Here is a 16550-nt window from a genome sequence, read left to right on the forward strand (position 1 = left end):
ACTGACGAGCTCTCACTGCTCCGGGCTGATGTTCACCACCTGAACTCATGCTGCTCAATGTTCTGTGTCGCTGCTATTTCTGCAGCGTGGTTTTGTTCAGAATGCTGATGCTTTCAGCCTGCTGGCTGCAGTCTGTTGGTTGTGACGAGCTTGTCTGTTTGAGCTGATTGTTGATGCACCCCTCCCTCCTGCTCTATGCTGGTTTGATGTATGGGATGATTCCCCAGTCCAAACTAATGTGGGGGTCAAATGGCTTGTGAAGATGGGAGGGACTTAGCTAACAATACAGATCCCATGTATCTACAATGCATCTTACAGTGTGTTTTTCAGGAAGTAAGAATCAATGTTGCAGCTCTCTCTAGAATTCTGCTTCAGAAGGGCATGGAGCCATTTTTAGTTTTTTTTTGTCTGTTATCGTTTTGGACGATGTGTTTGGCTAACTGCTAACAGCTAATGGAATTACCAGTGCACATACTGCTGCACCTGGCACCTGGCACCTGGTACCTGGTACCTGGCACCTGGGGCCAGACAGCTTGGTGACTTTACCTTTGTGCTTTGGCACGATTCTCTGAAGTGGATAATACGAGGACTTTGAGTGCATTGCTTGTATAATGTTACATCAGCGCGAGTTTGAATGAAGTCTGTTTGACGACACTTTCCAGCACCGCTTCAGTCAATCACACAACACAGCAGTGGTCGTTTCAGACACACCCGGTGGGATTCTGCACCTCTTGGGTTTTTCATTGGATTAGAAGATATACAGTATAGCTATAATGAATAAATGATTTAATAAGATATCCTGCATCTGTGGTGAGTTCTTTTGGATGGATGGATCAAGTTGTCTTTCAAGAAGGGAACCTTTTTTGTGACAGATATTATTTGTGGAGTTTGGGAGAGGACATGTTCGTACATGTAATGGTATATGTTGTGTCCTTTAAGTTACAAGTCAATCACTGGGCAATTGACCCACATGATGCAATTAACTGCACTGTACACCATCGTTGAGCCAAACAGATGGAGCTGTATCGATCTGTTTGGCTGTTTAAAAACATACAGTATCATAGATAATCATTGCAACTGAAACACGCCTGTTCCTAATTCTGCACGATCGTGACGGCAGCAGTATGTTAGCTGCACACAGCGACGGCGGTTGCTGAGTCTTCAGACAGGAACACAGCTGCTTGTTGCTTTGCATAAATAAGGCAAACAGTGAAGACCTTGTGTTCAGCTGCTCTGCAGGATGCTGCCACATTCTCACTGAAGGAACTAGCTCCAGTTCTGTCCTCCAATTACAAGCGACATTTGCTTCGTTACACAGCTCATGTTCAAGATGATTCAAGAAACAAGAAGCATTGTGTTCCTGTTTAACTTCTCACAGCTGCTTGGATTCAGAGAAGCAAAGGTCTCTTCAGAGGAGCATCACTATTCCTTGCGATGAATCCCTGACAATCACAAACAGTCACTTTAACTTTTTTAAATGATTAAACCGCTGGTGGTGTTTATGCCAAGCTGATAGACAGAGCAGCCTCTTCCTCTGAAAGTGTCTGATTACCATCCTTTGCCATGGTGTCTCTGGCCTTCTGTATTGCATATCTAGGTGTGTGTGTGTGTGTAATAACCCACCTGATGAAGAGGTTGAACAGAAACACAGTACTGCGGATCACCCTGGCGGTGCGACTCTCCTCGTGCTGTGAGCGGGACAGCGTCAGCCCGTCGTCCATGTGACCCTCATGGTGCATGATGGCCTGAAATGAGAGGTAATGCCGCCGTTAATATCACACGGAATTAATTCAATTACAGCATTTTCAAAAGACCCGAGACGATTGAGTTCAACTTGAGCTGTCTTTGGGCAAAAGTATCCAAGGCCCCCTGTGGTTGCTGTTAAATAAAGGAAGTAAAACTGCGTACATTTACTAAAACATCTCAACTTGACACTACAGTTATAACAGCTGTTTTCTGATTGATTTCTGCTTTAACCTTTATTTTGAACAACAGAACTACTTGAATCAGTCTGTTAAAATGCACAGTCATGCTTAGTTAACATTAGCTCCATTCAGATGTTTGTATCATTTCTTTACCAGCTGAGCAGGTAGAACAGACTGCAGGTAGAACAGACTGTTCTACCTGCAGTCTGTTCTACCTGAGCAGGTAGAACAGACTGCAGGTAGAACAGACTGCAGGTAGAGCAGTCTGTTCTACCTGCAGACTGTTCTACCTGCTCAGGTAGAACAGACTGCTCAGGTAGAGCAGTCTGTTCTACCTGAGCAGGTAGAACAGACTGCTCAGAGAAGTTCAGAGAAGCACTGAAAGCTGCTTGTGACTTGTTGCATGCAGGCCGGCTTCTAACGTTTACTCCAATGTTAATTAGGGCTGTAAGAAAATATTGCAACACTTGGTTATCACAATAGTATGTTTTGTGGTACTGTATCAATTCTCAAACACACTGTTATAATTTGTATTAATGACAATAGTTTGATTAAAAATCATGAACCATAACTGTACAAAGGCATGATTAAAGAAGCGCTTGAGTATTTACATGAATCATGTGTGTATTATTAACATATCTCTGTTTTATTTTTTCACATAAAGAGCTTATCGTCATAACGGTATGTCGCAACTCCCCTGATGCAAAGCTTTGTGATCAACAGCGGCTCAGACTGTGATGTTGGATGTTACAGGGATTGTGATGAATGCGGATCTCACTGATCTGATTCACTCAGAATGTATGCATATGGAAGTGTGTTCTTCATACCATGACAGTTTACATGTAATCAGACAAAAAGAAAAACATGATGCATGGCCTTGTTACAGCGTCGCAATGTATCGAATCAGAACTCCTGCATCATGATGCGTCTCGTATCGCCAGATTGTTGCCAACACAAATCCCTGATTTGCATAAAGAGTCATAAGCAGCAGTGACTCCGTGGTCTACAGCAACCCCAACATGGACATGTGACTGGAAAAGAGAGATGGTGATGGAGCGTTGGGAAGAGGTGCAGTGAGGTACCTTTCTCTGTACTCCACCCATGCGTGCACACTTGGCGTCGATGGTCTGGTACGTGAGCCACAGGTAGGTGTCCACATGTTGAATGTAACACACAGAGTCGCCATACTTAATGTCGGGAACACCCATCCCATCCACCTCCTTCTTCACACCAGGGTCCAACTTTTCCTGAAGGAGAGGAAGGGAAACAAACTGAATACTGTGATTACAGATGAAATGTTACAAGACAAGAAACAGGGCTGCTTTAAGGGAATATTTCATCATAATCATAATAATAACACATCGATTTACTACAGCGCTTTTCAAGATACCCAAAGACGCTTTACAGGGCAAAGACAAACAGAACAATTTGGTAAAAAAAACAGAATAAGTGGAGAAGCTGTGCGAAATGGGAGGAGAGGATGGGAGGGGAGGGTGGGAGGGGAGGGTGCTGTGTGATGTGTTCATCGTGCGCTCGGCTGACCAGAGGGAGGGGATGGAAAGAGTGGAGTGATCATGGTTCATCATTTAAGATCCCAGCTATTTGAAACCAGAAATGCCCGACCTGAGCATCTCAGGCAACCAGATCTTTAGCATCCTTTACATCACTTTGGGTTTTTATCTTTGTTTTAACCCGTTTTGTCCAATCTTGTCGCATGATTTTAGCATATTTTATTGTTTCACTCTGTTGTTTCACTCTTTGTAACTTTGTTAATGAAAGCGCTTTATAAATAAAGTTACTGATGAAGTAACTCTGTACCTTGGAGGACCTGAAGCAGAAGGCTGTAGACTTGACATCGGCTTTCTCTTTGTCCATCAGCAGCAAAGATTTGTCTTCTATCAGACTCAGATACTTCCCCGTGGTCACGTGTCTCAGTCTGAACGGCTGACCCCAGCGGATATGACTCCCGCTCCAGCTGGACACAAACACAGTCAGACATAAACACCAATCGTACAAACAGACATTAAGAATCTTCAATAAAAAAACACCGAACATGAACAAAATACTTCTCTCTTGATTTATTACCTCAGTAAACATTGTAAACATGAGTTTATGGTCTCAATCTCTAGTTTCAAGTCTTCTTCAATACAGCATGATGTTCATTTAGTACATGATGGTCCATTTAGAGTCAAACAGACGATAAAGCAGGGGATGCTTGAGGGCGGGGCTACACAGTGATTGACAGGTCGTTGCCGCAACCAGAGCTGTATCCGGCGTCTCTACGTCACTCCTCCTCATTCCAAACATGGTGAATTCCGTTTATCGGTTGAAAAAAAACAACATAGCGACGGCTGGAATCCAAGATGGTGACGGTGAAAACGCAGGACTTCAAAACAGCATTCCACAGACCATCACTGTCACCATGACTACGTCCACTTCTTAGATACCTATAGTTGTTACTCACAAACCCATCAACTCTGTAGAGACTCTGGGTTATCTCATCAGCGGATCATTGGAGCACTGAAGGTAGTCTGCACCTGATGCTGATGGACTGATGTGATTTACTGGTTTGTTTGAAGTCGTCTCGTTTATGTGAAATGTGTGCGTTATATTGTTTTTAACTTGTTGCTGTTTGTTTCTTTAAGTCTGTTTTATGTGGTGCTGTTGTAAATGAGATTTAAAGAGACTATCCCGGCTAAATAAGATGAAATGAATAAATCGACATGTATTTCTGTGATCTGACTGTGTGCATGTCTGCTGCTGTGTATTTGTGCATCCACATGCTTCTTGTATGAATGTGTACTCACACAACCCGCAGTGTCTCCAGCCTCCACAGGGACCGGGCATGACTGGACACGGCTCCCCCCTCATAGTGCACTGTCCTGGGGTAAAAAGGACAGTAGCACACCTTCAGACCTATTATATATCCAGTCCACACATAACCATGTACACGTCACTTCTTCCACTGCAGCTTCAGTTTCATGTGACTTCGACATGCTGCTACTGTACCTGATGACTCGCTATCGAAGCTCAGCAGACGTTCAGGAGGAGAATACATCGCTCTCATCGGCATTGTTTAACAACATGGCTGTCTCTTTTGGGAATATCTTCAAACTGTTATTATGAATAGTCCTCCCTGCCTCAGTCACAGCAGAGCGCTCCGTCTGCAATGAGATGCTGTGTGCCAATGGTCTGAACTCAAGGGGAGGAGAGCTGACGTTCACATTCTGTGAAGTCCTCAGACACATTTCAAGAAGAGACGCTGAAATATTTTGAATGGCCATATGTTTGTGATAGGGGTGTAACGGTTCACAAAACTCACGGTTGGGTTGGGTACGATACAGTGGAGCCACGGTTCGGTACGTTTCGGTACAGTAGAAAACTATAAATGCCAGAGAAATGTACTTGATTTTAAAATATATTTATTCATTACAACTAACATCATCAAGTTATTCTTTGACTTTGAACAATGATGGAACTATACCTGAGTGACCCATCTTCTGGGGTGTCTTCTTAGCAACACATAAGCATAAAAAACAAAAACTGCTCCTTCATGTTATGTAGTATTGTTACTTACATCTTGCTTACATCTTGTATTGTTACTTACATCTTGCAAAAGAGATTTTTAATCTCAATGGGACTACCTGGTTAAATAAAGGTTTTTAAAAAAAACATTTTTATTTTTTTATTCAAACGTATTCGGTTCGTCATGCGTACCGAACCGTGAGCCTCGTACCGAACGGTTCAATACGAATACGTGTAACGTTACACCCCTAGTTTGTGACCATATTCAATGTAATTGAACCCAGATTCAGTGGTGCTATATTGTCAATAAAGAGTATAATAGCCCATCACATGACCACCTCTGGAATCACACACCTGGAATGAAATATCCAATGATGTCGTAACCACTGGACCCTGTCTCATGTCTGGTATCCGGCCGACATGACTGGAAAGCGACATTAGTATCATTGACTCATTGTTGACAGCTCCCCCCTGACCAGTAACATGCATCACATTCACACAAGTTGAAGATGTGACAGTCCTCAGTGTCACACTGCTGATCCCACATGCAGCAGCTCGCTCCACCGGCCGCACATCCTGCCGCTGTGTTGACTTGCCAAGATCGAATGTTGACGTATGTTTCATCTATTTATAGGACATCCATTTACTATTGATTGCATTTGGTAGAACATAATGCATACTGTGTATTTTGACTTCCTTCCCCCCCGATCTCTAACATTGGAATCATGTACAATACAGAAGGGATCTCTTCGCAGCCAGTATGGACAGAGGGGACTATTATAGCAACCAGTTATTACATTACATCACATTACAGTCATTTAGCAGACGCTTTTATCCAAAGTTACCCAGAGTCTGTCGTCCAAACAGAGCCGGACGAAAGACAATTTGCTTTGTGATAAAAGCTCCTGAAATACAGAACATTATGATCTGCTGAAAAACACACACAATCATCCAGGTGTTGGTCCTGGATCTCATTATGTATGTGCATAACTGAATGACAGCAGTTAAAGCATCTACTGACTGATTGTACCACGCTTCCCCTGGTGACGTATTGTGCTTTTAACTCACTCCAGTGTAAACCCGTCCACAGCACCATCAGTGACGTAGTATAAAGAGCTAACATCTGCTGAGTCAGCAGGTCAGGAAATACCAACACAGGACTTCCACCCAGGAGACTGCTGCTCCTGTCCTGTGCAAACCAAGTCAGCTGGACCCTAGTTTAGTTACGGAGCTTATTTAACTTACGTAACTTCTTTCAGTAACTAATGCCAGTTATATAAGAAGCTGACTCATTTGAACACAAACCAGTCTCTTCCTAGTACTTCCGTTGCCAAAGCTTAAGCATGTCGTTTTGTTGCATAAGCAGACTCAAAGACCAAGTAAAGCTTCGTTGGAAGCGTTGTTTGAACAGACGATGTAACGAGCAGTCAGTGACACGCCTCCTCGACCCGTCCAACACAGACGTGGAGCGTCACACGTTCAGCTGTAGAGCCACTGACCAGGGCTCGGTATTTGACGAGTTGTGAGTAAGTTGAATGAGTGCAGGTAAAAAGAGGAGATAGACTTTAACTATGGAGTCCATATATCAGTAGAGCAGTAAGTATCAGTGCACATTACCTCCTTTGCTCGTCCCCATGCTCCCCAGACGGAACAGTCAAACACTCGTCCATGTGACCGTGAAGGAGGCGCAGGACGTCCCCGCCGATCAGGAAACCTGCAGACAGCAGACAACAGAAAGGGAGAAACATGGAGGAGAGGGAGGAGGACAGAGAAAGGGACTCTGGGACTCGACACATCAATCATACGAGAGAGAAACGGGCCGGTTTGCATAAAAGCTCCAGAACATGCATTACCTTGCCTCTACGTTTAGAGCATTCTGTTGAACCTGACTGTGCTGAGGTGGGAGGAGGGCAGCAGGGATCAATTATGGAATCAAACCAGGCTCTGAAACCCACCTGTTCAGATAAATGAAGACCAGCACCAGCAGAGCTCACTGCCCTAATGAAGACCACCCGTGTCCTCAAATCATGTCACTCTGAGCCTTTAGGGAATCAAAGTCTACTGGACTCAATGTAAAACAGTCTACATATCAAAACTAAGCATGTTTGGATGATGAAGCGTGTCAAAATACACTCAAAAATCAGCATTCAACGCTATTGCCCCATAATTCATTGCAAAAAGGAAAATGAGGAGCTGCTAACATCTGTAACACATCAGAATAAAGCATGAATGGCAGTGAAATAGTTCAAGCATGATAAAGTTACAGTACATATTGTTTGCATTCACGTATTCACTACTACACCTTCACATGAAAAGGCTCCTGGATCAACCGTTGTCTTTCAAACATCATCACATGGCTAAACATGTGCAAAGCATCCAAAGTGTCCCGCAGTTTGAATACCACTTACCAATTTAATTTGTGTAAAAACATGAAGCCACAATCAAAGATTGTACCAAAGCACACCACACGCATGTCAGCAAGAAAGAGAGAAGGATGGAAGAGAGTAACAGGTGTACCTTGTGCTACTTCACTGCCAGAGCAGATGGGAGCCACACTCCACAGCGTCTGCTGGAAGGCAGCGTCCACATGGAGACGGCCATTACCGTAGGACAGATGCTGCAGGGAGACACATCACAGCCCAACACTGTTCAATCAATGACTGAAACACACACAAACAAGAAGGACCTTCCTTTATTCAGCAGTCAGAAAGGAAGGCCCGGTTACAGGAACGAGTGTCGGCCGTAGACCTCTCCTGCATTGTCAGGTTAGATGAGTCTAATGAAGCCCGTCTGTTGCATGAACATCAAGACTGACTTCATGGAAGGTAATCAGCTCTCACCTCTCCTGCACCTCAGCCAATCGCTGCTGCCCGTTCTCACAGCACACTGATGCAGCACCTTCCAGCAGCTTTGTGAGGAGGTGCGGATCTCTTTATTTGTGCTTTAGAATGAAATATGTTTTCATTCTCCTGATCTTCAATCACACTCGCTGGCTCGACCGCCGCAGCGCTCTCTGATGTACGGTAGTCATGTTTCCATTCAATGGCCGAGCTCAATTTAACCAAAGTTTTGCAGCGAATAAACTCGCCTTCAGCAAAGTATTAGTTAGTGTTTCTTTGAGCAATTGAAGAAGTTTCTATTCCGGCTTGAGACTCCACTTCAGTAGCACGACACACCAAGCTGTGCACTGTCACTCTATTCCGAAGGTTTTCAGATATCATTCATTCAAAAACATTTTATAAATAAAAACATGGAGAAATTAGTTGTTTTCTTAATGTCTGTTGACATGATTTGTAGATTGATGGAGTGATACAAAGAGGCGCCTTAGATTCCCTCTGCAGCAACATTTAACTGAAATATGTCAACAAAATAAAACAAGAATTCTTGACTCTGGATCCCAAATGAAAGGAAGGAAGCAAAGACAGAAAGCGACAGTAAGATGTGAGCGCTCCTCTCCTCTCATGTGTTCCCACAGCTGCTACTCACCAGATATCTTTCAGAGGAGACGCTGACCAGGATGAGGTCATCTCCCACTCTAACCTTCTCACCCTCTGACCGCTGCTTTGAAGCTGGATGGATGGTCCACCAGCATGCCTCGCCTACACGCACGCACACACACACACACACACACACACACACACACACACACACACACACACACACACACAACGCAAACAACAGCTCAGAAGATGCAGCAGAAAGGTGTCCATGAAGCAGCGACTCACACAGTAACATGAAGTCCTGCATCACCTCAGCCGGTGTGCTGCCTCTTTGGGAGCCTAGATTTCTCTTGCAGCAGCTTCTGCTTCACTCTGCTTGGAAGAAGCAGGTCAACAACAGGAGCAGAACAAGGTGTTCTGCCGGTGAGAAGCAGCAGACTGAGTGATGCTTATGGTCCAATCTCAGGCAGCTTGATTTGATAAGCGCTGACGTGATCGTTATTCTTCAGCTCTTTGAAATTCACTTTCTCCAAATGAAAGCGTTTGTGTTTTTCAATACAATTAAAACAATGTCTTGTGGTCAATTGTGCCGTTAATATCAGTTCATTAACCCCTTAGCTTGGTTTGTTTTTATTTCCCCCTTAAAGAGCTTTATGGTTGGAAAAATACTTCAAATATAAAATCTATCTTTTAATTGAAGCTTTATGAAATGTCCCTTTCCTCAACATGCAACCTGATATATGTGGTGTCTTTGGACAGAAACACCACTCATGCTCTGGGCCTTACAGCGTTGATATGTCTGTTGCTTTAGCAAACAGTTGATATATCGACTCACTAGAAGACACAGCAGCCATTATTGGAGTGGTGTTGATGTCCAGCTGTTTAATCTCCTTTTACCTTACTTTAGCTTCCACGACGTAGCGCACAGCTAACAGTGGTTCTCTTCACTCTGCTGTAGCTTTATATTACAAAGAGTTGCTGCTATAGTGATGCTCTGAATCCCGTACGGAACATTTAAGATACAGTTCTGCAAACTTGGCTCCAGCAGAAGTTGAACATGACTGCTGCTGGCCGGGGATGCTTTCACATCAACAGAAGCTCAAACTATGTGATAACAACAAGCCGTGGCGATGAGAGAAAGGAGTTGCAGCCCACCTGTGGTGTCTTCCTGCAGTCCGACATCAAAGGCCAGTTTGTCTGTGGATGAGCGGGAGGTGGACAGACAGCACAGGTACTAAACAGAGAAACAACTCCATCAGTCCATCTGGTGATCATCGACCGACGACAGTCACATGTGATGGGATTGACACCTGTCATTCACTCGACCGGTAACAACTACAGAACCAGCTACACTCTCTGGTTCTGCTCACTCACTGGTCCGGCTGTTAAGTCTGGCCCAGAGAAACAGTATCTCTTTAGTTCTTATATATCCTGTTTCCTCAGTTCCATCAGTTCAGTTCAGTTTGAGTTCTATGAGGCGAGTAGGAACATGATGGGAAACCCGGGTACTGAAGGAAAAAGAAAAGTTCAAAGAGCAATAGCTTGCAAGCTGTTTGACTTTCAGAATTCAAATCATGATTGTATTATTTATTTGATCATGAATGATTCTGTCTTGCTTAGTCTGCCAACATGTAACATATTACAAATAAAGTCGACTCAGTATAACTGTAGAAAAGGTTCATCTCCTCACTGATGGGCTCTTCACTGATGGAGCTCTTGTTAAATGGAGACTTTCATTATTAGATCAAATTTCCTCACAGCAACTTCACATGAAAAAGGCAAATAATAACTAAATATGGCCTTGTTGTTTCAGTTATAGTTGTTGTGTTGGGACGTGCATGTATATGAGTGCGTGTGCATGTATACGAGTGCGTGTGCATGTATATGAGTGCGTGTGCATGTATATGAGTGCGTGTGCATGTATACGAGTGAGTGTGCATGTATACGAGTGCGTGTGCATGTATACGAGTGAGTGTGCATGTATACGAGTGCGTGTGCATGTATACGAGTGCGTGTGCATGTATACGAGTGCGTGTGCATGTATACGAGTGCGTGTGCATGTATACGAGTGCGTGTGCATGTATATGAGTGTGTGTGCATGTATACGAGTGAGTGTGCATGTATACGAGTGCGTGTGCATGTATACGAGTGAGTGTGCATGTATACGAGTGCGTGTGCATGTATACGAGTGCGTGTGCATGTATACGAGTGCGTGTGCATGTATACGAGTGCGTGTGCATGTATACGAGTGAGTGTGCATGTATACGAGTGCGTGTGCATGTATACGAGTGCGTGTGCATGTATATGAGTGTGTGTGCATGTATATGAGTGCGTGTGCATGTATACGAGTGCGTGTGCATGTATACGAGTGCGTGTGCATGTATATGAGTGTGTGTGCATGTATATGAGTGTGTGCATGTATACGAGTGCGTGTGCATGTATACGAGTGCGTGTGCATGTATACGAGTGCGTGTGCATGTATACGAGTGCGTGTGCATGTATACGAGTGCGTGTGCATGTATACGAGTGTGTGTGCATGTATATGAGTGTGTGTGCATGTATATGAGTGTGTGCATGTATATGAGTGTGTGCATGTATACGAGTGCGTGTGCATGTATACGAGTGCGTGTGCATGTATACGAGTGCGTGTGCATGTATACGAGTGCGTGTGCATGTATACGAGTGCGTGTGCATGTATACGAGTGCGTGTGCATGTATACGAGTGCGTGTGCATGTATACGAGTGCGTGTGCATGTATACGAGTGCGTGTGCATGTATACGAGTGCGTGTGCATGTATACGAGTGCGTGTGCATGTATACGAGTGCGTGTGCATGTATACGAGTGTGTGTGCATGTATACGAGTGTGTGTGCTCACTGACCATTCCGCTGTAGGAGTGCCGCAGCAGCACAGCGTGTCCGTACAGTAAGGTGCGATGGCCGCCGCTCTGGGCCGTCTGACAGAGAGACAGTGACAAGAAGGAGAGCGAGAACAATAACAGATGAGTTACACAAGACAGAAAGGCACTGGGAGAGAACAGCAAACATAGATATCAATAACCAGGAAGAGGGACAGAGAGGACAACTGCATCATTTCATTCTTCAAGGATCCTTCATCGATAAAGTCGGAGGAAAAATGTGACCCAAGAGTCTAAACACTACAATAAAAAGCATCAGATTTGTGATGAGATCCATCATTCACATCACAGTAGCTTTCAGGCGCTCTGTGTAGAAGTCCAAACGCCGGCAATATATCACCGTCACATGACTGTAGCATCCCCAGCTGAGAGTTTAACACCATCATCAGGGCTGGGGAATGAAGTCATAATCAGGAATTTGATTTGGGCCTCCGCGGTTAATTAAACCTGATCGGTACACTATTGGCACTTTGTGTTTAGAGTATCTCCTCTGGTGTACGAATCAAGCGCTCCCCATTCACAGGTAAACCATCCCACCAATCACAGACCTCTGCTTCCCAAGCAGCTGCATCTTACTGCCACTACTTCAATAAACCTGCAAAAGGATGACAAAAGTGTGGAAATCCTTTTGATTGTTGTTGCGTGTTTCCTGTATTTCTGTTTGAACTGATCTTGTTTTTGTGTGAAGTAAGATTTGTGCATCCTACATGTGATGAAAGTTCAAGCTCCAGGTGTATAGGTTCATTAGGTTCACTGTGATTCTACAATCATAGTTTGTGTGACTGCATGCAGCCCTGTTCCATGAACTAGACAACGCCAGTAATGAAGTAAAGCAGCGCTCGTGTTCCTCAGAAACAGATCACATGTTCTGTGAACCCTTGTGTCTCTGTGTCTCTGTGTCTCTGTGTCTCTTCTCCATTTCTCCAGACGCTAGAGGTGCTGCAAAACTGCAAAGTGACACTGGATTCTGCGCCACCAGGAGACTGTGCCATGAAACAGGAGTGTTGCTCTCTGACTGACATTTGTGTTCTTGGCAGAAAGTGCTCCAACACAACCGGCATGTGACCGTCTGTCCCTGATGCCTGCTCCTACTGAACACAGTGCACAACAAGGCCCACAGACAGAGATGCTGCACTTTCACACACACAGCAGTAGTTTGCGTATGTGCCATCCTCACACATGTACAATAGCTCACATCAAGACACATGCCAAGAGCCCTGCCCTGAATACGGTAAAATGCCTGTTTCATGATCTGTAAAGATTTACAGATGTATAACAATTTTGAGTAATTTATGGTGTTGACAAATGCAGTGTCCAATCCACAACCTACACCAACCAGTTTGAACAAATGTAAAACAATTTCACTTTTTCAAAAATATTTATTTATATATATATATATATATATATATATATATATATATATATATATATATATATATATATATATATATATGCTTTTCAGGGCATTTATATGGAGTTCTAGGGAGACGAGAGGCCTTTTTCCCAGTATTTATTTGTAAAAAACGTTTTACATTTGTTCCAATTGGTTGGCATCTGTGGATTGAATGGAGCATTTGTGAACCCGATAAATTACTCACAAATCAACATCCACATCTGTAAATCTTGTTTGTATCATTAGATCATGAAACACGCATGTGAGGCCAATGTTGAGTCTAATTCTTCTCCTTGTCCTGAGCAGCGTGCTGAGGCCGTAGTGTCTCTGTTGTGCAAAGACACATGCAGCTCCTGTGGTTGGCCTCCTGAGGATCGTCCTACAGCCACTAAACAACAGGACAAGACAGTTTGTCTTCAATTCAGACTATTGTGGGAAAAGTTCTGGTTTTTATCCTAAATGACTCCCTCCACCAGTAGGCAGGTCCAGCCACTGTTAAGCAAGAGTGTGGATGACAGTCAGCAGATTCCCTGTTTCTGTGTCTGCCACCTCCTCCCATGTGTGTTTCATCAGGCCGCTGCCTCACCTGAAGCCCTGATCTGAGAACAACCGACCGTATATTCATTCACCCCCTTCCCTGCTGTGTGTGTGTGTGTGTGTGTGTGTGTGAGAGTGTGTGTGTGTGTGTGTGTGTGTGTGTGTGTGTGTGTGTGTGTGTGTGTGTGTGTGTGTGTGTGTGTTGCTTCACACTCACCCCCTCAGCCTTATCCTCGGTGTTGGCCAGCATCTCCTGAAGGGCTCGTACCGACAACGACTGCTCCAACACAAAAGTGCAGATGGACAGATCTGGAGGCACATTCTGAAACGGTAACACATTTATTGGTGTTGACTTAACTTTTACACTTCTATACACAAGAGTCAATTCTTCTGTATGAGCACAGGATTGCTGACCATAAGCAGCGGTGTAAGATCAATGAAGTAGAAATACTTTGGTACTGGTTTGATGTATGGTAGGTTAGAAACTCGACAGCCATTTTACACCAATGGACTGTAATAACGGTATGATAATCATACGTTACACCCTTCACCTTCAGTGACCTCTCATGCTTCTTATGGAGGCATTTACATCATTCATGTTCCATGTGGCATAAAGGAGTGTATTAGAACAGCACACTTGTATCAGTACCTTGGAGTTGGAGATGGATTCAAGGAAGCACAGTCTGTTTCCAAAGCCTTCAGCAGCCAGACAGAGTTTCTGTTGTTCCTTGTGGATTGTGGCTGAGCACTGGAGGACCACTTCATCGTCCTACACACACACACACACACACACACACACACACACACACACACACACACACACACACACACACACACACACACACAGGTATAGTTACAAACCAGGACAGAGATGTTCTGATGCTCATTGGTGGAAGCTAATAACTGCAGAGAAACCTCATCTTCCTAGAGAACTGACTATCAAACACACTTCCAAACCAAGCCCTTTGCCATGTAGCACTGCAAGAGGAGTCAGAATGCTTATACACATGTATGCCTGCTATCACAAAGTAAATAATAGAGTGAAAACGTTATTGTGCCCTGTAACACAACAGTGAAATCCAAGAGATTAGAGAAAATTCATTCAGTTTCCAGAAGCCTTCGAAGAATACACAGGAAGTCACAGAAGTAGTAATAATAATAATAATAATTCTTTATTTTTATATAGCGCTTTTCTTAGTACTCAAAGACGCTTTTACAAGGTTCCATGCACACCATTCGCCCAGTCATACCGGTGATGGTAAGCTACGTCTGTAGCCACAGCTGCCCTGGGGCAGACTGACGGAAGCGTGGCAACTAATTTGTGCACAACGGCCCCTCCGAAGTAGTAACATCCTGTTCGATCCATCTGTAGGCTACTTGTAGTTTGCAGACCACGTTACAATTTATTTAGATTTTATTCATATATAAATATACAGTATATATACATTTACGTTAGGGTTACTATTTTCAACAACACAATATATGTTTTTAACATTTTAAATGTTCATTGTAACAACAACATGAACAACAACTAGAAAATTCCTAAATTTTGACAGTGTGGCTTCTACTGCCCGAAGAAATCGCAATATATACACAGGCCAATGTTACCGGTAGTGTCATTCAGGTTCAATTGAGATAGCGCTACTCTCTTTTCTGCATTTTAGATTCATACTCTTGGATTGAATCTTGTATTTGTGGGGCTTTTATTTTGAAAGGGTGGGACTGGGTGGGGGGGAGAGGAGACAGAATCATAATGTTTGACACTAAAATGAGAGGCTTCATCACAAGCATTCCAGTTGGAATTCATTCTGTGGGGCTTTTAATTTGAAATGGGGGGAAAGTCCTCTAAAAATATCTAAGACCTGAATGACTGTATGATAGAGAGACACACAGAGGGAGAGAGAGACAGAGAGAAAGATAGACAGAGAGGAGAGAGAGACAGAGAGAAAGATAGACAGAGAGAAAGATAGACAGAGAGGAGAGAGAGACAGAGAGAAAGATAGACAGAGAGGAGAGAGAGACAGAGAGGAGAGAGAGACAGAGAGGAGAGAGAGACAGAGAGAAAGATAGACAGAGAGAAAGATAGACAGAGAGGAGAGAGAGACAGAGAGAGAGCGATAGACAGAGAGAAAGATAGACAGAGGAGAGAGAGACAGAGAGAAAGATAGACAGAGAGGAGAGAGAGACAGAGAGAAAGATAGACAGAGAGAAAGATAGACAGAGAGGAGAGAGAGACAGAGAGAAAGATAGACAGAGAGGAGAGAGAGACAGAGAGGAGAGAGAGACAGAGAGGAGAGAGAGACAGAGAGAAAGATAGACAGAGAGAAAGATAGACAGAGAGGAGAGAGAGACAGAGAGAGAGCGATAGACAGAGAGAAAGATAGACAGAGGAGAGAGAGACAGAGAGAAAGATAGACAGAGAGGAGAGAGAGACAGAGAGAAAGATAGACAGAGAGGAGAGAGAGACAGAGAGGAGAGAGAGACAGAGAGGAGAGAGAGACAGAGAGAAAGATAGACAGAGAGGAGAGAGAGACAGAGAGGAGAGAGAGACAGAGAGGAGAGAGAGACAGAGAGAAAGATAGACAGAGAGAAAGATAGACAGAGAGGAGAGAGAGACAGAGAGAGAGCGATAGACAGAGAGAAAGATAGACAGAGGAGAGAGAGACAGAGAGAAAGATAGACAGAGAGGAGAGAGAGACAGAGAGAAAGATAGACAGAGAGAAAGATAGACAGAGAGGAGAGAGAGACAGAGAGAAAGATAGACAGAGAGGAGAGAGAGACAGAGAGGAGAGAGAGACAGAGAGGAGAGAGAGA

General features: G+C 43.9%; 1 protein-coding gene across 1 annotated transcript in view; it reads right to left on the minus strand.

Moving 5' to 3' along the window:
• Window positions 1-16550, minus strand: part of ryr2a (ryanodine receptor 2a (cardiac)) — a gene marked incomplete at both ends in the record, with an annotated part of 170918 nt that overhangs the window by 124114 nt on the left and 30254 nt on the right. The window contains 11 exons of the mRNA XM_079293495.1: window positions 1624-1745; window positions 3008-3172; window positions 3744-3900; window positions 4733-4807; window positions 7068-7164; window positions 7968-8067; window positions 8937-9049; window positions 10046-10124; window positions 11771-11845; window positions 13954-14058; window positions 14386-14505. Of these exons, the coding sequence (XP_079149621.1) occupies window positions 1624-1745; window positions 3008-3172; window positions 3744-3900; window positions 4733-4807; window positions 7068-7164; window positions 7968-8067; window positions 8937-9049; window positions 10046-10124; window positions 11771-11845; window positions 13954-14058; window positions 14386-14505 (1208 nt within the window). The remainder of the gene's footprint in view (window positions 1-1623; window positions 1746-3007; window positions 3173-3743; window positions 3901-4732; window positions 4808-7067; window positions 7165-7967; window positions 8068-8936; window positions 9050-10045; window positions 10125-11770; window positions 11846-13953; window positions 14059-14385; window positions 14506-16550) is intronic.

Source organism: Melanostigma gelatinosum (genome assembly GCF_949748355.1).
Source record: "Melanostigma gelatinosum genome assembly, chromosome: 21".
Taxonomy (NCBI): Eukaryota; Metazoa; Chordata; class Actinopteri; order Perciformes; family Zoarcidae; genus Melanostigma; species Melanostigma gelatinosum.